Below are 27,246 nucleotides of genomic sequence, written 5' to 3'. Positions count from 1 at the left end.
TAAACATTTTTGCTAAAAGTATTATTATATTATTGATCGATTGACTATGACTTTTCAGATCACCCAGTAATGCTATCTGCAAGGTTAGCTCCAAGTAAATATTGCAATCCTTTAGCCATTCCTGGACCTGTGTCCAAAAACAATCTACAAATGGACAGTACCAAAACAAATGATCTAATGATTCTGTCTCTTCGCAGCAAAATCTGCAGAGCTGGGAAGATTGTATCCCCCATATAAATAACATTCTATTGGTAGCAAGAATTTTATATAATAATTTAAATTGAAAGATTCTAAGTTTTGAATCCGGTGTCGTTTTGCGTATCAGTTTATAAACACTATGCCATGGGATCGGTACGTCAAAAATCTCTTCCCAACTATTTTGTAATCTATATGGGACGGCTGTCAATCCTTTGGTCCTTAAATGAAACTGATATACTTTTTTATTTATCACAGTTTTCCTTAACCAATTATGTTCTTTAATGCAAGGCCGACAGACAAGTTCCTTACTTTCTCCCCCTTCCACTTTCCTCTTCCAATTTTGCGGTAAGGCTGCAATTATTTGGTTGTAATTTTGGGTAGAGCAGACATTTCCATATGTTTTTGTTAGCTGCATGTGCGACATAACTCCACCAGGCCTACCGATTTATATCATTTACGAAGACTATACATTTTTTAAACATTTTGTCAAAAAAAAAAGAAGTTTTTTTGTCAATTAGTATATTTGAGTTTAACCACAATATTTGTTGCATTATTTGTTCTGTCGTTTCTGGAGGATTAAATTGAAATTGCAACCAACTTTCTTTCTGTTTGTAACATGCTATATTTGTTGAAACATTAATTAATTCTGTGCCACATTGCAAATGTTTGTGTCCACAAAATCTATCACAAAAAATACTTAACGGCCTTGCTCTTCTTCTCTCTCCAGACGTTGTCAGTGGATGCCCAGGAGACTCAGCCTCGCCCCCTGGTGGACTGTGCCCAGCTCATCCACTTTGCCAAGGAGGCCCAGCTCAACGGGGACTACCAGCTAGCTGCCCAGTACTACCAGGAGGTAAACTGAGTGTTTGAGGGGATCAGTTTGGTTGAAGCGAGGTGCTGAAGCACTCAACTTAATCACATTCTGAGTAGTTACACTGTCTGTCTGCACCACCTTGTGGAGCCGTCACTAGAGTGCCTGTGACAAAGCTCTTGAATGTTTTCAACCATTGGACCTTTAGTTGTGACGGGAGGGACAAAACATCATAACAATGGACATTTCTAAGTATGATTTTAGTTGGTTCAGAAAGGAATTTTCGAACTCTTTTAGTGAGCTTGGTTTGTTTGTGATTGTTCTCCCCGCTGCAGCAGCTGACCCGTGACCGTAGCGACCCAGCCCACTGGTTTGACTACGGGGTGTTCTACATGCTGACGGCTGACTACCAGAAGGCTGAGGAGTGCTTCCACTACGCTGTGTCCATGGAGCAGACACACCTGCCCAGGTAATAGGGAGTGGGATAGTAACCTGGTTCAGCATTCAGTCTGGTTTAACCAGGCTAGGGGAATAGAGGTCCATACTTAAAACTTACATCCAGTGAAACCAGGAACTTGTCATTTGCATGTATACCTCTCATGGGATGAGGGCAAGGACCTTCCTACAAGCCCTTTCTATGGGTTTTCACCCCTGCACAATCTTTTTTTTTTTTTTATGTGTGTTGTTTCTTTTATGAGCAAATAAATGAATTACATAAAGTCTAACTGAATGATATTCTGGATATTCTCTGTCTGTCTGCAGTTTGCTTATGTGTGGTATCCTGGCAGAGATGGGTGGACGCCTCGAGGAGGCAGAGACATTCTTTGAGGGAGCCACGTGTGTGGACCCGACCAATGTGGTGGCCTGGACTCTGTTTGGTAAGAGATGAGAGCCAGGGAGGGAGATGCTAACCTGGTCCCAGATACTGTATGTTTGTAACAACAACCCTAGGAGTTGACTCTACAGCACAAACTGATCTAGGACAAGGCTGGAAACTCCTCTATTAATCACAACCACAAACAGACATCTTACTTTCATTTGTCAGTAAACATCATCTAATCCCAAGAATTCAATACAACGAAATGCCTGACACTTTCTAATGACACGGCATAAAACTTAGTACAGTGTTACAATACTAGAATAATGTGTGGTAATAGGGCTGTATGACTTTAGAAATATTGGAGTCGATTCTGATTCTTCAATTGGGAGTCAATTCCAAAAAATGTGCAGAGTCCAATGGTGGTGACTGTATTTTTTCTGTTTGGGTCTCATTATGTGACCACTGGTCAGGCCTGTTCTATGAGGGCCAGGAGAACTCCATCCAGACAGAGATGGCCTTCCAGAAGCCAGTGTGGTGACCGGGTCTCAGAGCTGCCAGGGCAGCAAGCCTGGGGAGGGATACAAGGGAGGTGCTGAGGCTGAACCTAGCACCATGCGACATCTAGCAACCCCCACCAGACTAAACACCACAATCTATATGGAGACAGTGCAGTTCCTGCTGCAGAACAACGCACTACAGGTCAGCAACACACACACACACACACACACACTCAGCTACTAGACACACATGCTGTATAGAAGCCTATTGATGTTTATACACTAAACCATGGCCCAATCCAACAGAAGATAATGAGTGAAAAACACATACAGAATGTTAGACTGGTAAGCCACTATAGCTCTGTATCAAAAGGTAGAGTTGCGTGGAGCTGATCTCAGCTCTGAATCTCACCTTTTATTTGTGTCTGACCCATTCTGGTTGTGTGTGTGCATTGTTTACATTGTTTGTTTGTGTGTGTGTGTGTGTGCATTGTTTACATTGTGTGTGTGTGTGTGTTTGCATTGTTTACATTGTGTGTGTGTATGTGCATTGTTTACATTGTGTGTGAACGGTTTACATTGTGTGTGTGTGTGAATGTGTGTGTGTGTGTGTGCATTGTTTACTGTGTGTGTGTGTGCAGTGTTTACATTGTGTGTGTGCATTTATGCATCACTCCTGACACATATCTGGCAGCCTTCCCTCTGTGTCCTGTGTTTGCTACAGATGAGATGATAAGAGACTCTGATGATCCATGTGGTTTATTGTGCGTATGTAACTAATCTTGTCCAATTCTGACCCTTTTCCCACAGATGGCCCAGAGAGCGCTGGCCCAGGAGCTCTTGTGTCCAGAGGGGGGTCTGAGCAGCTCCTACCACCTGGTCCTGGCCCGCCTGCAGCTGCTCAGGGCAGAGTACGGCAGTGCCGAGTCCAGCCTGAAGGAGGCGCTCAACGACAGCTTTCAGGTAGCGCCAACAGATGTTTCCAGCCCGTTTCCCAGACACAAATTAAGCCTGGTCCAGGAGTAAAAAGCATGCTCAGTGGAAATTCTCAATTGAAAGAGCTTTTTAGTCCAGAACTAGGTTTAATCTGTGTCTGGCCCTTCAAGTTAAACTTTTGACTTTATTGTTCGAAAGGTAAATTGGTTTTGCAGCAATCTGATGATAATCTGATGCTTCTAAATTTATATATTATTCCATACAGGAATCAAATGGCTAGCACATTAGCAGAGTGTGATCCCTGCAGGAGTTGAACCCACAACCTTGGTGTTATTAACACCATGCTCTGACTAAGTGATCCACACAGGACCTGATTGCTATATTGTATATTCAAGACACTTATAGGACCCAGATGTACAGTGAGGGAAAAAAGTATTTGATCCCCTGCTGATTTTGTACGTTTGCCCACTGACAAAGAAATTATCAGTCTATCATTTTAATGGTAGGTTTATTTGAACAGTGAGAGACAGAATAACAACCAAAAAATCCAGAAAAACGCATGTCAAAAATGTTATAAATTGATTTGCATTTTAATGAGGGAAATTAGTATTTGACCCCCTCTCAATCAGAAAGATTTCTGGCTCCCATGTGTCTTTTATACAGGTAACGAGCTGAGATTAGGAGCACACTCTTAAAGGGAGTGCTCCTAATCTCAGCTTGTTACCTGTATAAAAGACACCTATCCACAGAAGCAATCAATCAATCAGATTCCAAACTCTCCACTATGGCCAAGACCAAAGAGCTCTCCAAGGATGTCAGGGACAAGATTGTAGACCTACACAAGGCTGGAATGGGCTACAAGACCATCGCCAAGCAGCTTGGTGAGAAGGTGACAACAGTTGGTGCGATTATTCACAAATGGAAGAAACACAAAATAACTGTCAATCTCCCTCGGCCTGGGGCTCCATGCAAGATCTCACCTCGTGGAGTTGCAATGATCATGAGAACAGTGAGGAATCAGCCCAGAACTACACGGGAGGATCTTGTCAATGATCTCAAGGCAGCTGGGACCATAGTCACCAAGAAAACAATTGGTAACACACTACACCGTGAAGGACTGAAATCCTGCAGCGCCCGCAAGGTCCCCCTGCTCAAGAAAGCACATATACATGCCCATCTGAAGTTTGCCAATGAACATCTGAATGATTCAGAGGAGAACTGGGTGAAAGTGTTGTGGTCAGATGAGACCAAAATCGAGCTCTTTGGTATCAACTCAACTCGCTGTGTTTGGAGGAGGAGGAATGCTGCCTATGACCACAAGAACACCATCCCCACCGTCAAACATGGAGGTGGAAACATTATGCTTTGGGGGTGTTTTTTTTGCTAAGGGGACAGGACAACTTCACCGCATCAAAGGGACGATGGACGGGGCCATGTACCGTCAAATCTTGGGTGAGAACGTCCTTCCCTCAGCCAGGGCATTGAAAATGGGTCGTAATTGGGTATTCCAGCATGACAATGACCCAAAACACACGGCCAAGGCAACAAAGGAGTGGCTCAAGAAGAAGCACATTAAGGTCCTGGAGTGGCCTAGCCAGTCTCCAGACCTTAATCCCATAGAAAATCTGTGGAGGGAGCTGAAGGTTCGAGTTGCCAAACGTCAGCCTCGAAACCTTAATGACTTGGAGAAGATCTGCAAAGAGGAGTGGGACAAAATCCCTCCTGAGATGTGTGCAAACCTGGTGGCCAACTACAAGAAACGTCTGACCTCTGTGATTGCCAACAAGGGTTTTGCCACCAAGTACTAAGTCATGTTTTGCAGAGGGGTCAAATACTTATTTCCCTCATTAAAAATGCAAATCAATTGATAAAAATTTTGACATGCGTTTTTCTGGATTTTTTTGTTGTTATTCTGTCTCTCACTGTTCAAATAAACCTACCATTAAAATTATAGACTGATCATTTCTTTGTCGGTGGGCAAACGTACAAAATCAGCAGGGGATCAAATACTTTTTTCCCTCACTGTATATTCTGAACACGTATAGGACCCAGATGTATGGGCGTTGTTTGGGCACATACACCACCTGACTGGGGAGTTTGGGAAGGCCCAGAAGTGTTACGAGAGGACCCTGGACTTTGTGACGGATGCCACAGACACACACCCCATCTACCTGCGGCTGGGATCCATCTACCTGCAGGAAGAGGAGGTGGGGGCTACACACACACCTCACCTGTGACCTGAGAACTCTTTATTTACTACTGGGGAATATTCAGGAGTTGATAGTTGTTTTAGTGGAGAACAATACATTATTCTAAAAAGTAAAAAATATTAAAGTTACACACTCTAAATAACGCCCTGTAATTAAGAATCACTAGGCGTGTGGGAGATTTGTTGTTTTTAGTCTGACTCTGCACTTCATCAACCAATTAGGTGTACATCTCCAGCTCCTACCTACCTATGTGTGCCAACATGATTGAAATTAACCCTTTATGTATTGACACTTAAGTTTCAGAGGGCGAAAACGACTTACCTGCGCGCCTGCAAGAGCACTGCCTCACCTGGCTGGGACTAGGGATTGCCTGTTACCGGGTAAAAATACCATATCTACTCTTCTCAAATTATACCACTCTTTTTGATTACCTATCAAGGCAATATTTGTGTGTGTGTGTATTTTTATTTATTTAACCTTTATTTAACCAGGCTAGTTAGGAATTAGGAATACATTCTTAGTTGCAATGATTGTGTGTACGTGTATGTGTATGTGTACGTGTACGTGTACGTGCCCACACATAGCTAGGGGAGCTGACTGAAGCAGAGGATGCACTGACAGAGGCCAACACCCTGAACAACGGGAACGCGGAGGTGTGGGGTTACCTGTCTCTAGTTTCTCTGCAGGTGAGCGTCCAGTCCATAGAAATAGAATTCATAAAACGGTCCTCTCCATTCAAGTCAATGATGGCCAGACAGATTGCCAGGGTTAGAGGTTTCAAGCCCTTTCTATGGATTCTGTTTCTATGATCCAAACCGTATGATGTCACTACCATAGAATTACATATAGAATGAAAGGATCTCTGTTGTCACTTCACCCAGGAATGGTTGAGGAGATGTGAAGAGATCTTGTAATGTGGGACTGAGTGCTATAGGACAGTACAGTATATCGTGTGTGTAGAAGGGGGCCAGAAGAGAATTGGCTCCTTTAGGGCTGTGTACTGGGGGTTTTGACACAAACAAAGAGTTCAGGTGAAATCCATGAGTATTAACCCTCAAGTGTGTGTGCATGTGCTGCGTGGTTGTGTTTCAGATGGGCAGAAGACTTGAGGCAGAGCAGTCCTATAAATATGCCCTGAAGGTTGGTCCTCTCTGAATTGTTTCAAACAATGTTATCTATATGTATATGCATTTAATGAAGTAATTTACTTTTATTTCACAGTTGAACCTACAGAAAGAGGCAGTTCTTTGTGAGATCAAGGCACTCCAAGATCATGTTGGCTTTGGAAATCCATGTTTCTGAAGAACAACAGCTGGCACCATCAATGATTTAGATTTAAAAACAAAGGTGAATTGTGTTTCTGGTTGGCAAATACCTAATGGTTGGCATCACAAAGTGACTGTGAATTGTGGAAGGAATTACACATCAATGATTTGTACACTTGTCTCCATCTTCAGCTATATCTGATTAAAAGTTGTTACTTATGCATAATGTAGGATGTAATATTGTGACACAACAAAGATGTGCTGATCCAGAAAGAGTATCTGTCCAGAGGTGGAAAAAGTACTCATTTGTCATACTTGAGTTAAAGTAAAGAAACCTTAAAGAAAATGGCTCAAGTAAAAGTGAAAGTCACCCAGTAAAATATTACTTTAGTAAAAGTCTACAAGTATCTGGTTTAAAATGTACTTAAGTATCAAAAGTTAAAGTAAATGCTATAAATCTAATTCCTTATATTAAGCAAACCAGATGGCACAATTCTAAGGACAGCCAGGGGCACACTCCAACAATCAGACCCCATTTACACACAATCGCTATAACACTTGAGTAATGTACAGTTTATAAGCTACTTCCTACTGCATACAGTGCATTCGGAAAGTATTCAGACACCTTCACTTTTTCCACATTTTGTTATGTTACAGCCTTATTCTAAAATGGATTAAATGAAAAATTTCCCCTCATCAATCTACACACAATACCCCATAATGACAAAGCGAAAACAGATTTGTTTTTATGTTTGCAAATTTATTACAAAAAAACCAACCAGAAATACCTTATATACATGTGGGAAAAGTGAAGGGGTCTGAATACTTTCCGAATGCACTGTACATAGCGCTTAGTGTACGGATGACCACGGGAGTCAAGCATATACTTCTAAAGTGGAAAATACAATATCCAAAGCATTCACTGCATAAGTTGAATGACTATCAAGCTTAGCAAACTACCAAGCCAACAATAAACTACAATACAATCACCTTCCCTCTGGAAGAAAGACATATTCAATATAATCAAAGCCATCCATTACACCAGCCACTTTTATCCACAGTCATGCAATTATTATTATTTTTACATATGGTTAGCCCCGGGATTCGAACTAACAATCCTGGTGTTGCAAGCGTCATGCTCTACCGACTGAGCCGTACAGGGCCACACATTAAAGTATTGTGCAGCACCATTGTGCAGCAACAGGTAGCTGTATAGTCATCAGCACTGGCTTTAAACTCATTCCCATAGACAAAGTAAATGTGTGTCTCCCTTCCACTTGTAGGTCACCTTGGTGAAGGGAATTATCTCGATGGTCTGGCGCTGCAGAGAGAGAGTGCGAGAGAGGAAAAGAGGATTCCCCTTAATAAAATAAACCAATCCCATGACATTGATTTTTTTCATCTTGGAACAAGCAAATGCATAAACATTCCTCCAGTGTAATTAGATACTTTATGTGAAAAAGGAGTTGCTGTAATTTGAATATTGAGGTGGAAAGAAACGAAACAGTCTACCTGTTGTAGAATGCGTGATGTCTAGAGAGAACTTGGCTTGGTGCTCCCTCACTAGGCGCTCTGCAGCACGCATCACATTAAGGTCCGGGAAACCCATCACTGGGTGAACCTACATGAACAAGGGTATATGTCTGCCATTATGAAATGATAGGAATAACGTAATGCCCCATGTACATAACAAGGCATGATCAAATATTTAAATTTCCTGCTACATCATGTAATCCTCTATTTAGTCCATTATAAATTAATCCCAGAAATGTCATATTCCCATAAATATGGCATGTTACCATGCACTGAGAGTTTTACCATGTACTGAGAGTTTTACCATATACTGAGAGTTTTACCATGTACTGAAAGTTTTATCATGTACTGAGAGTCCTTAAACATATCCTGCCCAGACACATTATTGTCAGCGTCTGGGTGAAGTGGTGAAACGGAATCAGGCGCAGGACACAGAACTGAGAAAAGTATGGCTTTACTAAACACAAAGTAAACCATATCAAACCCTCCACGCAGGGAAGAGCGAAACAACAGCTCAACAGACGACGTAACAACGAACAATCACGCACAAACCCAGGAGGAAAAACAGAGGTAATATAGGGAAACCAATAAGCCTAATGAGTAACAGGTGTGAATAATAAAGACAGGACTAGTGTGACACAGAAACATCGATCGGTGGCAGCTAGTACTCCGGTGACGGCGAACGCCGAAGCCTGCCCAAGCAAGGAGGAGAGGCCCTCGGCTGTATCCGTGACAGTACCCCCCCCCCCCCCCCCCGACGTGCGGCTCCAGCCGTGCGTCGACACCGGCCTCGGGGACGGCCAGGAGGACGCGGAGCAGGGCGAGTCGGATGACGACGATGGAACTCCCTTAACAAGGAGGGATCGAGGATGTCCCTCCTGGGAACCCAGCTCCGTTCCTCTGGACCGTACCCCTCCCACTCCACGAGATACTGCAGGCCTCCAACCCAGCAACTCGAATCCAGGATGGAACGGACAGAGTACGCCGGTGCCCCCTCAATGTCCAATGGGGGCGGAGGAACCTCCCGCACCTCAAACTCCTGGAGCGGACCAGCTACCACCGGCCTGAGGAGAGACACATGGAACGAGGGGTTAATACGGTAATCAGGGGGGAGCTGTAACCTATAACAAACCTCGTTCAACCTCCTCAGGACTTTAAAGGGCCCCACAAACCGTCGACCCAGCTTCCAGCAGGGCAGGCGAAGGGGCAGGTTTCGGGTCGAGAGCCAGACCCGGTCCCCCGGTGCATACACCGGAGCCTCACTGCAGTGGCGGTCGGCACTCGCCTTCTGTCTCCTGATAGCCCTTTGCAGGTGTACATGGGCAGCGTTCCATGTCTCCTCCGAGCACCGAAACCATTCATCCACCGCAGGTGCCTCGATCTGGCTCTGATGCCACGGTGCCAGGACCGGCTGGTAATCTAGTACACACTGAAAGGGAGACAGGTCAGTGGAGGAGTGGCGGAGGGAACTTTGTGCCATCTCTGCCCAGGGGATGTAAACTGACCAATCCCCCTGCCGGTCCTGGCAATACGACCTCAGAAACCTACCCACATCCTAGTTTACTCTCTCCACCTGCCCATTACTCTCGGAGTGAAACCCTGAGGTCAGGCTGACCGAGACCCACAGATGGTCCATAAATGCCTTCCAGACCCTCGATGTAAACTGGGGACCGCGATCAGACACTATATCCTCAGGTATCCCGTAGTGCCGGAAGACGTGTGTAAACAGGGCCTCTGCGGTCTGTAGGGCAGAAGAGAGACCGGGCAAAGGAATGAGACGACAGGACTTAGAAAACCGATCCACAACGACCAGGATCGTGGCGTTACCTTGTGACAGAGGAAGATCCGTAACAAAGTCCACCGATAGGTGTGACCACGGCCGTTGTGGAACGGGGAGAGGTTTTAATTTACCTCTGGGCAGGTGTCTAGGTGCCTTGCACTGGGCGCACACCGAACAGGAAGAAACATAAACCCTCACGTCCTGAGCTAAGGTAGGCCACCAGTACTTCCCACTAAGACAGCGCACTGTCCGACCAATGCCAGGATAGCCAGAAGAGGGTGACGTGTGAGCCCAATAGATCAAACGATTGCGAACCTCAGACAGAACGTACACACGACCCACTGGACACTGGGGGGGAGTGGGCTCCGTGTGTAACGCCCGCTCGATGTCCGCGTCAACCTCCCATACCACCGGGGCCACCAGACAAGAAGCCGGAAGTATGGGAGTGGGATCCCTGGTCCGCTCCTCTGAGTCATACAGCCGGGATAGATCGTCTGCCTTAGCATTCTGGGAACCTGGTCTATATGATAGGGTGAACACAAAACGCGTGAAAAACATGGCCCACCTTGCCTGACGAGGATTCAGTCTCCTCGCTGCCCGTATGTACTCCAGATTGCGGTGGTCAGTCAAAATGAGAAAAGGGTGTTTAGCCCCCTCAAGCCAATGTCTCCACACCTTAAGAGCTTTCACAACAGCTAACAGCTCCCGATCCCCCACGTCATAGTTTTGCTCCGCCGGGCTGAGCTTCTTCTAAAAGAAAGCACAGGGGCGGAGTTTGGGAGGCGTACCCGAGCGCTGAGACAGTACAGCTCCTATCCCAGCCTCGGACGCGTCCACCTCGACTGTGAATTGCAAGGAAGGATCCGGATGAGCCAGCACCGGAGCCGAGGTCAACAGCGCCTTCAGCTGACCAAAAGCCCTGTTCGCCTCAGCTGACCACTGCAGGTACACCGGTCCGCCCTTTAGCAAAGAGGTGATGGGAGCTGCTACCTGGCCAAAGCCCCGGATAAATCTCCGGTAGTAGTTGGCAAAACCCAAAAATCGCTGCACCTCTTTTACCGTGGTAGGAGTCGGCCAATTACGCACGGCTGAAATGCGGTCACACTCCATCTCGACCCCTGACTCTGACAAGTGGTATCCTAAGAAAGTTTGAAGAACAGACATTTCTCAGCCTTAACATACAGGTCATGCTCCAACAGTCTACCAAGCACCTTGCGCACCAGGGACACATGCTCGTCGCGTGTAGCGGAGTAGATGAGAATATCATCTATGAAATGTTCAGGGATCTGCACAGACAGGGTGTAGTGGTGTATATAGATGAGAATATCATCTATATACACCACTACACCCACCACTACACCCTGTCCGTGCAGATCCCTGAAAATTTCATCGACAAAGGATTGAAAGACTGAGGGAGCATTCATCAAACCGTACGGCATGACGAGGTACTCCTAGTGACCAGAGGTGGTACTAAATGCCGTCTTCCACTCGTCCTATGGATGATTTTCTAGTACATATGTTGTAGAATGAAACACCTATATGCCTTAAATGCTTATGGATTGAGAACCAGTTGAAGGGTTAAAACAGAGCAGAGACATTTCTTTAGTGCAAACGCTGTGCTTTTGATAACTCCCTGCAGCTGGTCTGGGTATGTCAATGACGTGATGGAGATACAACTCCTCGTGGTGGCTGTGTGGAGATTGGAGTAACAATGGAACTAGTGTTATCATTTGTTTGTGCTTATGACCTGACACATAGCCACATACACATAGTCACAAGGAAAAACCATAGCGGCTCAGGGTCCTGGGAGGATGCTTTTTGGGATTGGCTTAAATGTATGTGGTTGAGAATGGGTTATGGCCATGACATGTTTAAACCATGTTTAAGTATTAATTTATATGTTTTATAATGTGTTATGAAATGATAAAGGTAAAACAGAATGAACATGATTGATACTTTGTACTCCAGATGCATGTCTGGATAGTGAATATAGTCAATACAGAGTGTGATTGTTCTTTAACGTACGTATGTATATAATTTTTTGAGTCACGCCACTAATAAGAGACAGAAGCCCCACTTAGAGAAATGCACGTAGCCTCGTGAGTAGCCAACATGTGATACTGAAAGATGTTATTCATTCACATAGAGAGGAGTAACTATGTATGTTGTATAAGCATGACTATGCATTTGTGTCTGTATAAAAGGAGACCTCCGGGTCAGGGCAAGCAGTTGTTCCATGGAGCAAGCTCGGCTTTGTTACGCAATAATAAAGTCTTAATTTTTGGATTCACAAGCTCCAGTCTCGAGAGATATTTTTGAGTTGACTACTTTTGAGTCAAATATTTCTACGAAATAAATGGCGAGCGTTGCCAGGAGTTGAAAACAGGGACCAGAGACGGTGGACATCTGCAGCTGTGAAACGGCTTGTACGGACCATACAAACAAAGCGGCCGCTTTTAAAAAAGGTAAGCCAAGTTCTTACTTATATAGTATAAAGTTTGTGTGGTTCGATCCGGGGCCCGGCCTCAGCTGCAGAATACCAAGTAGGTCTCTCCAAATTTAAGAACCAGAAAATTAGAGACTGGGAGCTTTTGGATTTAAAATGCATGTTAAATGAAAAAGCCTCTAGGGTTGCAATAAATAGAAAATAGCTTAAGTAAGAGTAGATCTGCTCGGTCCGAGTGGGTGGATGGTCTGCTTGGGTCGGTCTGGTTCATTCATTGTGGTTAAGTGGGGTGGGTTATCTGTCTCGTTTGGGTTGATCATTTGGTCAGTGTGATTGCATCCGTTTGACTAATTCGACTGTTTTGTCTGACGCGTCTTGTACCCGTCAAATGTCACTCGGCTGCTCATCTGATTCGGTCGATTCATTTGATTCATCTTGCTGATCATTTTGTCTGGGTCATTTCGGCACGGGCGGCTGTCCAGCTGTTTGAACGATCAGAAAATAAATTGGTAGAAGCCCTACAGATACCGCTCTAATGTGTCGAGGAAGTGTATCATTTAGAGGACTGCTTAGGTAGGCAAAAAATCCCGTATAATACCGCTTTTCCTGTGTCGAGAAAGTGAATCAGGAAAAGGGCTGCATTTACAGGTCGCTTAGGAAAGCGTAGGTAGAAGTCCTGCAATACCGCTCTAAATGTGTAGAGGAAGTGTATAATTTAGAGGACTGCTTAGGTAGGCAAAAATCCTGTGCAATACCGCTTTTCTCTGTGTCGAGGAAGTGAATCAGAGAAGAGGGCCGAATTTACAGGTCGCTTAGGAAAGCGTAGGATAGGTAGAAGTCCAGTAAAGGTGTGTCGAGGAAGTGAATCACCTAGAGGGCTATATAGGTAGATAGTATTCCTGTATAAAACTGTTTTTCTTGTGTCGAGGAAGTGTATCAAGAGAGGGGCACATTTACAGGTAACTTAGATAAGTGTGTGAAAGAGTGAGAGTCCTGTCCTCGGTGGAGAAAGGTTGACGCACCTTTCCTGGACCGTTGCTTAAGTGTAACCTGGTAGGAAAGACGCACCCGGTCTCACACCAGGAGAGGAAGAGTGAATGGTGTGTGGATGCTCATAGGGGTAGAAACACACATATAGCTGAGTGGTTTAAAGTTAAGAAAAACACTAGCAAGGGAAAGATTCATGAGGTGTTCCACACAAAAGAAAAGTGGACATCAGGAGATATTATATTAGTGTTAAGAAAAACACTAGCAAGGGAAAGATTCATGAGGTGTTCCACACAAAAGAAAAGTGGACATCAGGAGATATTATATTAGTGTTAAGAAAAACACTAGCAAGGGAAATATTCATGAGGTGTTCCACACAAAAGAAAAGTGGACATCAGGAGATATTATATTAGTGTTAAGAAAAACACTTGCAAGGGAAAGATTCATGAGGTGTTCCACACAAAAGAATAGTGGACATCAGGATATATTATATTAGTATCATATAAAGAGGTTGTCAAATGACCATTAATAATAAATAAGTTCTGACCAAACAATAATTAAAAAAGCACTAATAAGTTTAACAGCAAAAGCGAATACTAATATAAAAATAATTAAGATGGAGAAATCAATAAATAGGACGAATACTAAAATAGATAGGCCATAAGTTAAAAAATACAGGCCATAAATATGAATAAAACGGTGGTAGAAATACTGAGTGCTAGGTAACAAACGAACTAATAGAGAAAGAAATGGACAGGATGAGGAGAATATTGAGATAAAAGGAAGAAGTAGAGAGGGAGCAGAGTGAGGTAAGACAGCGGACAGGCAGAGACCTAGAGGAGGAAGAAGGAGCAGCAGCTGAAACATGGGGAGATTGCAATCAAGGCGTAAGGGAAGAAAGATTGAGGAATAGGAGAACATTGAGAAGACCTGAAAAATACAAGGGACAATATCCAATTCTAATAAAAGGTACCCAGGCTCACTATGTTCCATGGGGATCACAGGACCTGGAAGGATTGGTTGCCCGTCTGCCAGATTTGCATGATGGGGCAGAAAAATGGATAAGGATTTTTGAGGAACAAACCATGGGGAAACTGCTGGCTGTGGGAGATCTGAAGGCACTGTTGGCAAGGGTGGTTGGAAAGGCAAAAATTGAGGATATACTGGGGAACAGTGACCTGAGGAGAGAAGTGAGTGACCCACAAGGAGATGTGATGGACTTTGATTCACACCGCCCTGAAGTCTGGCGAGCACTGAGACTGGAATATCCGGCAAGAATTGACCCCAAGTCACTGAAAGGGGGGACACTGGGAGAAACTGAGAATCCAGCTGCCTATCTACATGAACAGATGAAACGATGGAGACTGGAAACAGAACGAGATCCAGAAGGGGACCCACTGATGACAACTCTATTCCGAAACTCAATAATAGAAGCCATGCCTCAATCAGTGAGAAGCAGGCTGGAGGATGTGGTGGGACTAACCTCAAAGACACACAAAGAATTATGTGACCATGTGATACATGCAGTAGAAAAACACAGAAAGGATGAACAGAGACTTAAAGAGCAGGGGAGAGACATTCAGAGGAAGCGGACTCAACTCCAATTGGAAGAATTGACAAACAGAGGGAAGAAGAAAATCCAGGCCACAGTAACAGCACCTATGACTGAAACAGGAATGGTGGCTGCAGTCACTCCAGGAGGGCCATATCCGCCTCCCGCGCCGCAGGCCCAAGTGCAACTCACATCACCAGTAGTGAATGTGTATGCACAACAACCCCGACAATGGAATAATAATAAAAAACAGCAAAAATCTCAGCAATACAATCAAAAAGGAGGAAATCGGGGCCCACAAGGGCCACCTGGAATTTGCTGGGGATGCCAACAGCCAGGGCATACCAGACGAAACTGCCCCACAAACCCCTGGCAACAGCCGGGGAACAAAAATCAAAGTAATTGGAAGCAGACTGACGGCTGGCAACAAAATCAGCAACAAGTCCAAGGTCCTGTGAATCCATGGGCAGGGCCTAATCAGGGGTACTAGGGGTGCCCAGAGAATCCTACAGGGGAGGGTCAGTTTCCAGTACTAACTACACGAGCTGATCAAGAACCTATGCTGCAGGTTCAAATAGAGAACAGAGGCACACCCATGATGGTTGATACTGGAGCCACTTACACCTGTGTAAGTCCAAATTATGCCTCTCACCTCCCCATGTCTGGCAAATATGCCAAAACTGTAGGATTCTCGGGACAAACGCAGTTAATTCCAATGACAGCTCCAGTTCGCCTGATAGCGGATGACAAATCCACAACCCTCCCTATACTTGTATCAGAACACACCCCTGTCAATCTATTGGGAAGAGATGCCCTATGCAAAATGGGTATACAAATTTGATGTTCCTCCGAAGGGGTAATTATAGACAAGGCAGGGTTAAACTTACAAATGGTAATGAAACAGGATACAGCAAATGTCTATTGGTTAGGGGATATTGAGACAGAAGTAGATAGGGTAGTCATTAAATGGGGTAGGTTTATTCAGGCTCAGATACCAGAAGCAGAAAGAGGAAAGTCAGAATATCACTGCACCATGCAATATGATCCCTATCATGATGATCTTTTAGAACAACTGTGGTTGTTAAATGCAAATGGGAAATCGGTACCAATAATGTCTCAGTACATAATTATAGGAAAACAAGGAGCAGCAATGGAGGTGACGGACATGGATGGCTCAGACTTTGTGGCAAAATGGTACAATGTTTCTGAAGCTGCCCCACACATTACCTTGCTGGTGAACAAGGGAATGGAGGCCAAGGATTTGGGCCACATGATGAAGCTAGCAAAAACAATTCAATGGAACAAGACAGAAAACCCATTGATTTATCATTCAAAAGATAAAGCCTTCATCAAGATACACCATACCACAATAATGACTGGAGATCCAACTTATCACCTTCCGGAGACATTTGAAACCCCACCTCTTTAAGGAACACCTGGGATAGGATAAAGTAATCCTTCTAACCCCCCCCCCCCCAAAAAAAAAAAGTGGATGTAAAGTGGTTATCCCACTGGCTATAAGGTGAATGCACCAATTTGTAAGTCGCTCTGGATAAGAGCGTCTGCTAAATGATGTAAATGTAAATGTAAATGGAAGTTACAGCCCAACAGCTAACACAGCTAGGGGAAGCAACAGAATTAGAGAACCAGCAAAAACAGGAAATGGAGAAAAACACACCTCACGAGGTATGGTCACAACATGATACAGATGTTGGGTTGGTAAAATCAGCAAGTCCTGTGTTCGTCAAAACAAGGCCAGATGTCAAGCCCCCTTGGAGGGCTCAATACCATATGAAACCTGAAGCAGAAGAGGGTATCAACGCCACAATCGAAGGACTGATAAAAGCAGGAGTACTGATAGAAACACAAAGTTGTTGTAACACACCTTTGTTGCCGGTTCTTAAAGCAGATGGGTAAAAGTGGAGGCTGGTACATGACTTAATGGCCATAAATGACATAGTACAACATTGGCCTGCTGATGTTCCAAACCCTCATACGCTACTCACCAATGTTCCCCCAGAAGCCAAGTACTTCACAGTGATTGACTTATGTGGAGCATTTTTTTGTGTGCCCCTGGCAGAAGAGTGCAGACACTTGTTTGCATTTACCTACAAAGGTAAACAGTACACATATACTCGGATGCCACAGGGATTTAAGCATTCTCCTCATGTGTTTAATCAGGTGTTAAGAACAGACCTAGAAGATCTAATACTTGAAGGAACATTGATCCAGTATGTGGATGATCTGTTGATCTGCGCCCCCTCCTTGGAACAATGCCATGCTGATTCTATGTAGGTTTTAAAGTGACTGGCAGAGGGAGGACACAAGGTGTCAAAAACGAAACTCCAGTACTGCCAATCTCAAGTTGAATATCTAAGAAGAACAATTGCGCATGGGACAAAGGCAATAGCACCAGGACAACTGGAAAGAATCAGAAAGGCACCGCTCCCTCAAATGGTTGCTCAGATGATGACGTTCCTAGGGATGACTGGATTCAGCTCAGACTGGATAGAGGAGTATGCGGTTAAAACAGCTCTGCGAGAATTCATGAAAGAAGCAGGACAACTAGATCTTAGAGCAAGCCTGGAATGGAACAGTGATGCATTAACTGCATTTGAAACAATGAAGAAGGAAATGCAGTCAGCTCCGGCTCTAGCAGCCCCAGATTACACAAAACCACTTGTTGTATGTGGCAAATAGATGTGATAGGTATGCAACGGTGGTACTTATGCAAGAGACGTGCAGTGGAAGACGAAAACAACCCATTGCTTATTATAGTTCTAAACAAGATTCTGTTGCTCAGGGATATCCACCCTGCTATCAAGGTTTAGCTGCATTACAATATGCATATGACAAAGCTTCCACAATTACTATGGGATACCCGGTAACAATACATACACATCATAAAATAGTGGAACTGATAGAAAAGGGGAAGTTTGTTCTTACCAATGCTAGAACTTTAGAATACATGACTCAACTGACCTATCCAGATGTTTCCTTTAAACGATGCAGTACAGTAAATCCAGCTGAAAGAATCCCTTTGGAGTTTGAGGGACAAGCACACGACTGTGTAGCAGACTCATTGACATTTACCCGACTAAGGCCAGACTTGGAGTCAACCCCGTTGTCCAGCGTGGGGGAAGAGTGCATAGAAGAGTATTTTGTGGATGGATCCTGTTATAAAGATCATGGGGGAAATCATGCAGGCTATGCAGTAGTACAAAAGCAAGGAGAGGATTTTAAAGAGGTAATAGCAGAATATTGTCCACAGGCATGCTCAGCTCAGTTAGCTGAACTAAAAGCACTCACTGCAGCTTGCATCCTGGGAAAACGGAAAACAGTTAATATCTATACTGATTCAGCATATGCACATGGGGTGTGTCATTTATTTGGGGCAGTCTGGAAGCAGCGAGGGTTCAGGAAAAGCGATGGTACACCCATACAACACCACGAACAGATTGTGGAATTAATGACGGCGTTAATGTATCCCACTAAATTGGCGATAGTGAAATGTCAGGCGCATAGGAAAGGAAAAGGATATATAACCAAAGGAAACAATGCCGCTGATGAAGCTGCAAAGAAGGCATCTAGATGCACCATCCCAGTGTTAACAGCACCAATGGTCATTATTGAATCCATACCACAACCAGACGATATAATAAGGATGCAGGAAAGATCAGGACCTTATGAACAGACTATGTGGCACCAAAGAGGGTCCATCAAAGATGTGAAGGGATTATGGAGGTCTCATGAAGGAACCATAGTAGCACCCATTGTGTTGCTCAACTTACTGATAACTGATTTGCATGGTTTTGACCATTCAGCAAGGGGGGAGATAGTAAGGAAAATAAAAAAACAAGGATACTGGTCTCCATACCTACAAGCAACAATAGATGAGGCATTAGCAAGATGTAAGGTGTGTGCACAAAACAATGTAAGGAAAGGAATAACTACGCCTATAGGGCACATACTAGTTCCTGAAGGAGCATTTCGACATTTAGTCATGGACTATGTAGATATGATAAAAAAGGTGAATGGCAAAAGGTACATGCTAGTGATAATAGATAGATTCAGTAGATGGGTAGAAGCGGTACCATCAGCAGATCTAGGATCAGGAGCAGTAATCAAATTTCTAACCAGAGAAGTAATACCCAGATTTGGAATACCAACAGAAATCAGCTCAGACAATGGTTCAGCATTCATTCAAAAAAAGGTGAAGCAAGTATTACAGCAGCTAAGGATTAAGCAAAGACTAGGGTGTGTGTATCATCCGCAATCTCAGGGGATTGTTGAGAGGATTAATGGGACCCTCAAGGCTAAACTGAATAAAATCTGTGCCGGTGCAAAGCTCAATTGGGTGGATGCACTACCACTAGCTTTGATTTGTTATCGCATGCAAACTAACAGAACTACGCATCAAACCCTGCATGAAATGCTTACGGGTCGACCCATGCCAGTGCCAGTTCTAAGAGGGCCCTACAAAGGACCCCCATTGGAACAATTAGAGATGGAGCTTAAAGCATATCTAAGACAACTAACTGCTATACATAAAGTGATCTATCTCCAGGAAAAAGGGCAAGAACCGGAACCTGGACCAGAGGAACCAGGGCCGGTGATTCCAAGAGATCGAGTCTACATCCGAGTGTTTCGCAGAAAGTGGAACGAGTCCAGGAGAGAAGGACCATACAAGGTGATCCGAGCGACGCCCACGGCGGTACAGGTGGAAGGAAGCACAACGTGGTACCATCTGAACCACTGTACCAGGGTCCCGAGGAGAACCGGCCTGCCGTCAGCGAGCCATGAGGAAGCGGAGGATGTCGAGGCACCAGATGGAGTCCAAGAAGAAGAAGCAAGCACGAGTCCAAGTGCCAACATCGAAGAACAGCAGGTACTCCCACCTGAAAATCCGGAGAGTCGGGAGGTGGGGTCTGATGGTGTGGGGAATACTACTAATAGGATACCTGCTATGGCAGATGCCCCAAACACAAGCAGCGACCCAGGGAATGGAGAGACAACAGGAGAAGGAGGAGAAAGTGACCTTTCTACCATTGAGGGGGGTGACGTCTCCACCGGTGAAGGAAGAGACTCCTCAGCCGTTGAGGAAGGGGACTTTCCCACAATTGACTTCTCTGCCCTCACATGGTCTCCAACAACTTAAGAACTGTGGAATTGCTTTAACGGTAATAGCAGTTAATCTAGGAGAGATGGTGGTGAGTCTGCCTACAACTATACAATATTCTAGAGATAGCCTTACTGAACCTGGAAGAATTGTTGTTGTGAATAAAGAACAAGTATCGTACATAGGATGGCCTAGATTGAGGAAATGTCAGATTGAAGGATATGCAATGGTTAAAATAAAATGCCTAAAAAATAATTGTGTAGAAGTTCAGCCAAAAGTAAATAGACATGGAAAAACAATGGATATAAAACAAGCTAAACATCTCATGATTCCATCAGTGCTTAAGAAATTGGCCCCTAAAGTTAGATAGAAGAATAGAATAAAAAAGCATGTACCATTTGGGATAGCTCGAACTAGTATTTCTATTCCAGCCCAAGAAAGGACAGTTGAAGAAACTCAAAGATCCTTTTCAATACGAAGGGTAAAACCTTTGCCAGAAACAGCACTTTGTGGGTGGGCTAATCATCAAACAATGGGAGAGGCGATCTGGGATGAATATGGATGTCTAATAGAAATTAACAAAGGAAACATTACTTGGGAAATTACCTTAGAGGAATTGACACAAGAAAATGATGCAAAATATGTTTTGGAATTAGTTAGCACAAAGTGGCCAGAAGGAAATAATATAACAACAATCAATATTATTTTTGTTCCCACACGTCAAACTAGACAGGAAGGAGAAATAGAGACAATCAATGTAACTATGGCAATCGCTCAAGGACCGTCCATTGTTGTAACAACTAAAGCAATGAAGGAAGACTCAGAAACAACAGAATCAACTGGGTTCTTTCAAAATGTATGGGAATCTTTGACTAATTGGGGAAACCAGGAAAATAAACAATCTAGCTCAGCACCAGCAGTAATACCGGAAATAATGAAAGCACCAACAAAACTAAGTAGACTATGGGAGGGAGCATTACATGATTGGTACAGATTCAGCTAAAGTACAGTATTCAGCTAAAGTAATTAATAAGAAAACGGATTGTCTAGTTAAAGGAACTGATGGTAATACCAAGTCCACATAGCCACAGGGACTGTGCTGACTTTAAACAAAACTTCTGTCATCTCAAAAGATCAGAGAGACCCTATTGCCCTGCAGAATGCTTATCCTTCTTAGGAAGTCCTGACCATCACAAATACTATAATCAAACAGGATGGGGGGGAGTGCTGTAAAAAATTAGATGTCAGAATAGAACCCAGAAAAATGGAAGCACTGGAAAAATATCGTATAGATTATAATCAAGATTATGAATGCTACAACAAAACGGATGGGGAGCATGATTTGGGAAAATGTAGGGGAAAGTGTGAGACCACATGGCACCTAAATAATGATATGTCTTGGAATGCAGATACTCCGCGCAGAGCAGTTTATCAGGCGGCGGGATCGAGCACTGGAGTGATAGCTACTAGTGGAGAGCCTGGTGACCCTGGGGAATGTGAGAAGCAAACACTGGCAATGCCACTGATCTCTCCTTATGAGGATCAATCGGTGGCAGTGGCAGATTTATTTTGGATTTGTGGAGGACAAAGAATTAGAGCCACTTTGCCTAAAGGATGGAAGGGAATATGTGCTAGGGTACAAATGCTTCAGGAAGTGGTTATATCAGAATGGGAGGTGGAAAAAACAACAAATCAGGACACCCAGGACAATAACAAAAGGGTAAAAAGAGCGTATGAACATGACCCCAATGTATACTTAGATGCAATAGGTCAACCCAGAGGAATTCCAAATGAATATAAGGCAAGAGATTAAATTTAAGCAGGATTTGAATCAATATTTGTCTGGATATCACCTAACAAAAACCTAGAATGGATAAATTATATTTATTATAATCAACAAAGGTTTATTAATTACACAGACTCTGCGTTAACAGCTCTGGGAGAGCAAGTACAGGCTACAAGTAGAATGACATGGCAGAATAGGCAGGCTTTAAACTGGCTGTTGACAGAAAAAAGTGGCGTTTGTGTTATGTTTGGGGATGAATGTTGTACCTTCATTCCCAATAATACTGCTCCGGATGGTTCATTCACTGAATCAATGACTAAGCTCAAAGGACTACGAAAAGAAGTTAAGGACAATGCTGGGCATGACGCTCACACTTGGGATTGGATGGACTTAACTTTGGGAAAGTGGGGAGCAATGTTTACAAAAATGGCAATCATGATAGGCATAGCACTTGTAGTAATGGGAATGGTCTTTTGTTGTGTACTGCCTTTGTTGAAATCACTTTTGATCCAAACCACAGTAAAGCAAATGACTGTAGAGACAATTGTTAATAAGTCAACCAAAGAAATAGACCCTGTTCAGGGAGCTCCAGGACAGTATGTTAATGAATATGGAAAGCCCTGTAATATTAAAGGAGGACCAATGGACTGCCCATTTGGGAATCCTGAATGTCTGTATGGTGTTGTCCCTGGGGGTGGATGGGCCTGTCATGGTTACAAAGCTCAACAGCAACATTTGGAGGTTAGCTTAGAGGGAAACCTTCCGGATTTGTACCCAGTACCTGACTGGGCTCCTCGTCCTCATTGCGATGGGTCAGACAATGAGGAAGATACATTGCTTTGAATATATATTCTTATAAAATGTAACCACAGATGGCAAGGCTAAGAATAAGTATATGCACATGCTTACACTCATTTTATGTTAACTTTTGTTTTATTGGTTGGGACTTAGAAAGTCCCAAAGGGGGAATATATGGATGATTTTCTAGTACATATGTTGTAGAATGAAACACATATATGCCTTAAATGCTTATGGATTGAGAACCAGTTGAAGGGTTAAAACAGAGCAGAGACATTTATTTAGTGCAAACGCTGTGCTTTTGATAACTCCCTGCAGCTGGTCTGGGTATGTCAATGACATGTGACGGAGATACAACTCCTCGTGGTGGCTGTGTGGAGATTGGAGTAACAATGGAACTAGTGTTATCATTTGTTTGTGCTTATGACCTGACACATAGTCACATACACATAGTCACAAGGAAAAACCATAGCCTCTCAGGGTCCTGGGAGGATGCTTTTTGGGATTGGCTTGAATGTATGTGGTTGAGAATGGGTTATGGCCATGACATGTTTAAACCATATTTAAGTATTAATTTATATGTTTTATAATGTGTTATGAAATGATAAAGGTAAAACAGAATGAACATGATTGATACTTTGTACTCCAGATGCATGTCTGGATAGTGAATATAGTCAATACAGAGTGTGATTGTTCTTTAACGTACGTATGTATATAATTTTTTGAGTCAGACCACTAATAAGAGACAGTAGCCCCACTTAGAGAAATGCACGTAGCCTCGTGAGTAGCCAACATGTGATACTGAAAGATGTTATTCATTCACATAGAGAGGAGTAACTATGTATGTTGTATAAGCATGACTATGCATTTCTGTCTGTATAAAAGGAGAGCTCTGGGTCAGGGCAAGCAGTTGTTCCATGGAGCAAGCTCGGCTTTGTTACGCAATAATAAAGTCTAATTTTTGGATTCACAAGCTCCAGTCTCTTGAGAGATATTTTTGAGTTGACTACTTTTGATTCAAATATTTCTACGACAGTCCCCCTCCCGGATACGTATCAGATTGTTAGCGCTCCTGAGGTCCAATTTTGTGAAGAAGCGCGCCCGTGCAATGACTCCGTCATACTAGCTATGAGAGGAAGAAGATGATCTGATTATCCGGTTATCTGATTTAGACCTCGATAGTCAATGCACGGGTGTAAACCTCCATCCTTCTTCTTCACAAAAAAGAAACTTGAGGAGGCAGGGGAAGTGGAGGGCCGAATGTATCCCTGTCCTAGAGATTCGGTGACAGAGGATACACGTGACTCCTGGGAAGTGCAGCGCCCTCACGGAGATCTATCGCACAATCCCCTCGTCGATAGGGTGGTAATTGAGTCGCCTTCTTTTTACTGAAGGCGAGAGCCAAATCAGCATATTCTGAGGGAATGTGCATTGTGGAGACATGGTTTGGACTCTCCACCGTGGTTGCCCCTACTGAAACCCCTACACACCTTCCGGAGCACTGAGGTGACCATCCCTTAAGAGCCCTCTGTTGCCACGAAATACTGGGGTCATGGGTGGTTAGCCAGGGAAGCCCCAGCACCACAGGAAAATCAATAAGGAAGAGACTAATTCTCTCCTCATGACCCCCCTGCGTCTCCATCCGGAGTGGAACTGTGACCTCCCTAACCATACCCGACCCTAAAGGGCGACTATCTAGGGCATGTATGGGGAAGGGCACATCTAAAGGCAATATAGGAATCCCTAATCTATGCGCAACCAGCCTATCCATGAAATTCCCAGCTGCGCCGGAATCTACGAGCGCCTATGCTGGGAATGTGAGGAAAATAACATTTACCATCATGTGAGCAACAGGGAGCTCTGGGTGAGTTGGGTGCCTACTCACCTGGGATGGTCCACCAGAACCCTGCCTGCTGCCTCGGTTCCATGAGGGTCCTCTCCTGCACCGGCCCGCAGTGTGTCCTCTGTGGCCACAGTTGGTGCAGGAGACCACCCCCTTGCTCATTCTCTCCACATCAGCACCTCCAAGCTCCATAGGTGTGGAGTCGGAAGTGTTGGGGGATGGACTGGACGGACCCTGATCTGGACATCCGCGGGTGGCCAACAGGTTATCCAGCCGGATCGATAAATTTACCAGCTGGTCCAGGTTAAGATTAGTGTCCCTGCAGGCCAGCTCCCTACGAATGTCCTCCCGTAGACTGCATCGGTAGTGGTCAATCAGGGCCCTCTCATTCCATACCGCGCTGGCTGCCAGTGTCCTGAAATCCAGGGCGAAGTCCTGTGCACTCCTCCTTCCCTGTCTGAGGTGAAACAGACGCTCCCCCGCTGCTCTCCCCTTTGGCGGATGATCGAATACTGCCCGGAAACGGCGGGTAAAATCCTCATAACAAACGGACTCAGCGTCTATTCCACCCCACTCCGCGTTGGCCCATTCCAGCGCTCTGCCCGACAGACAGGAGATGAGGGCGGACACGCTCTCGTATCCCGAGGGAGCCGGGTGGATGGTTGCCAGGTAGAGCTCCACCTGGAGCAGGAAATCCTTACACCCGGCAGCTGTCCCATCATATTCCCTCGGGAGCGAGAGCCGAATACCACTGGACCCAGGGTTTGATGGTCTTGATGGAGGAGAAATCAGAGGAGGAGGTGTCGAAAACCCAAAAAGTATGGCTTTACTAAACACAAAGTAAACCATGTCAAACCCTCCACACAGGGAAGAGCAAAACAACAGCTCAACAGACGACGTAACAGCGAACAATCACGCACAAACCCAGGAGGGAAAACAGAGGTAATATAGGGAAACCAATAAGCCTAATGAGTAACAGGTGTGAATAATAAAGACAGGACTAGTGTGACACAGAAACATCGATCGGTGGAAGCTAGTACTCCGGTGACGACGAACGCCGAAGCCTGCCCGAGCAAGGAGGAGGGGCAGCCTCGGCTGTATCCATGACAATTATTCAGGTTGGCCATTTGTAAACCACTGGACTGTTCCCGACATAGTTTTCAGGATTATTAGTCCTAGTCAGTGTGGATTCAGAAATAGAGGAAATCAAGTGAAAGTAGAAGATAAACAATAAATACATCTCCTAGTTACTCATACAAGGGAAGCAGAGAAAGTTGATGGATCTACTGGATCCACTGTATGACACAGAGGCTGAGTTTACACAGGCAGACCAATTCTGATCTTTTTCCACTAATTGGTCTTTTGACCAATCAGATCAGCTTTTTTTGCCAATAATTGGGCAAAAGATCAGAATTTGGCTGCCTGTGTAAAGGCAGTCATACTGTTATTTAGTTGAACAATGGTGAGCCAGCAACACCACTCACCATCTCACCTTGAGGTTGATGTAGACCAAAAGCTGTCGTTGTCCATGACAGGTCTCACACTCTTTTGACCCTTGGCCATCACAAAGGTGCAGAGAAAAAACATCCGGAGAAAATTTCAAGCAAGCCACCCAAGTGTCTGATAGGAAATAAGGAAACGACTACAATACAAACACTGTACTATTGCTACAGCTATTTGCTAAGTAAGCATTTAGTAGCACATTACATATAGTAGCATATTACATATAGTAGTAGCATATTACATTTAGTAACACATTACATATAGTAACACATTACATATAGTAGCACAAATATAGTGGTTTCATATTACATATAGTAGCACATTACATATAGTTACATTTGTGTGATTTTCTGGGCAGTTTCCTACAGAAATGCATTTTTCCCAGTTTTCCTGTTTCTAACCTGTGATTAAAAGCTGTTCAATGGAGTGCATATCACACTTACTTTCCCTTCCTCTTCCCCTCGCAATGATTGTATTGATCACAAATCAGTACATACCCACGACCATGATAACCAGATCCATTGCACACCCTGCAGATTTTCTGGTAGTGACGATGAAAACAAGGAACTAAATAATCTGACACTGTCTTTTAAAGAGCACCCACTGACAATTCATTCATTCAAACAAAGAGACTCACATCCTTTCATGAATTCATGAAAACAGACTCACATTCATTTATACAACTGAAAGTAACTGTGGTATTTAGTTCATATGGCGCGCCATAGCGCGGCTAATTCAATCGTCAAAATCTCGTATTCTCTTTATTTTCACATTGTTTCCAAGACTGCAATGCACCTGTGTTTTAGTGGTTAGTTTTGTCACTTAACATTACCAACTAATTGTTCACAGGGAGTTCTCCCCACACCCACACAGGTATGGCACTTCTGTTCAAATCAAAATCAAATGTTGTTTGTCACATGCGCCGAATACAACTGGTGTAGACTTTACCGTGAAATGCTTTCTTACGAGCCCTTCCCAACAATGCAGAGTAAAAAGAAAAAATATATATATACAGTGGGGAAAAAAAGTATTTAGTCAGCCACCAATTGTGCAAGTGTCACGGTTTCGGCCGAGGCTGCCTCTCTTCCTTGTTCGGGCAGGCTTCGGCGGTCGTCGTCTCCGGAGTACTAGCTGCCACCGTTGTATGTTTTGATGTTCGTTT

General features: G+C 44.1%; 1 protein-coding gene and 1 pseudogene across 2 annotated transcripts in view; one reads left to right on the top strand and one right to left on the bottom strand.

The window, feature by feature from the left end:
* LOC311139841 (cilia- and flagella-associated protein 70-like) overlaps positions 1-6,774 on the top strand; it is a gene marked incomplete at both ends in the record, with an annotated part of 33,364 nt that extends 26,590 nt beyond the window's left edge. The window contains 12 exon segments of the mRNA XM_084174817.1: positions 926-1,051; positions 1,345-1,478; positions 1,772-1,887; positions 2,300-2,347; positions 2,350-2,528; positions 3,137-3,289; positions 5,308-5,469; positions 5,770-5,809; positions 5,812-5,852; positions 6,057-6,158; positions 6,565-6,612; positions 6,694-6,774. Coding sequence (XP_084030943.1) covers positions 926-1,051; positions 1,345-1,478; positions 1,772-1,887; positions 2,300-2,347; positions 2,350-2,528; positions 3,137-3,289; positions 5,308-5,469; positions 5,770-5,809; positions 5,812-5,852; positions 6,057-6,158; positions 6,565-6,612; positions 6,694-6,774 — 1,230 coding nt within the window.
* Positions 6,775-7,877: 1,103 nt separating this feature from the next.
* Positions 7,878-26,606, bottom strand: LOC311139831 (protein SSUH2 homolog; annotated as a pseudogene). The gene is made up of 6 exons: positions 26,582-26,606; positions 26,074-26,201; positions 16,263-16,266; positions 8,613-8,665; positions 8,250-8,358; positions 7,878-8,058 (listed from the first exon to the last, which is right to left on the bottom strand). The product of its transcript is annotated as a protein SSUH2 homolog (transcript).
* Between the last annotated feature and the right edge of the window lie 640 nt (positions 26,607-27,246).

The sequence above is a fragment of the Coregonus lavaretus genome (genome assembly GCF_964263955.1).
Source record: "Coregonus lavaretus genome assembly, chromosome: 2".
NCBI lineage: Eukaryota > Metazoa > Chordata > Actinopteri > Salmoniformes > Salmonidae > Coregonus > Coregonus lavaretus.
This window is presented reverse-complemented; position numbering and strand designations above follow the sequence as displayed.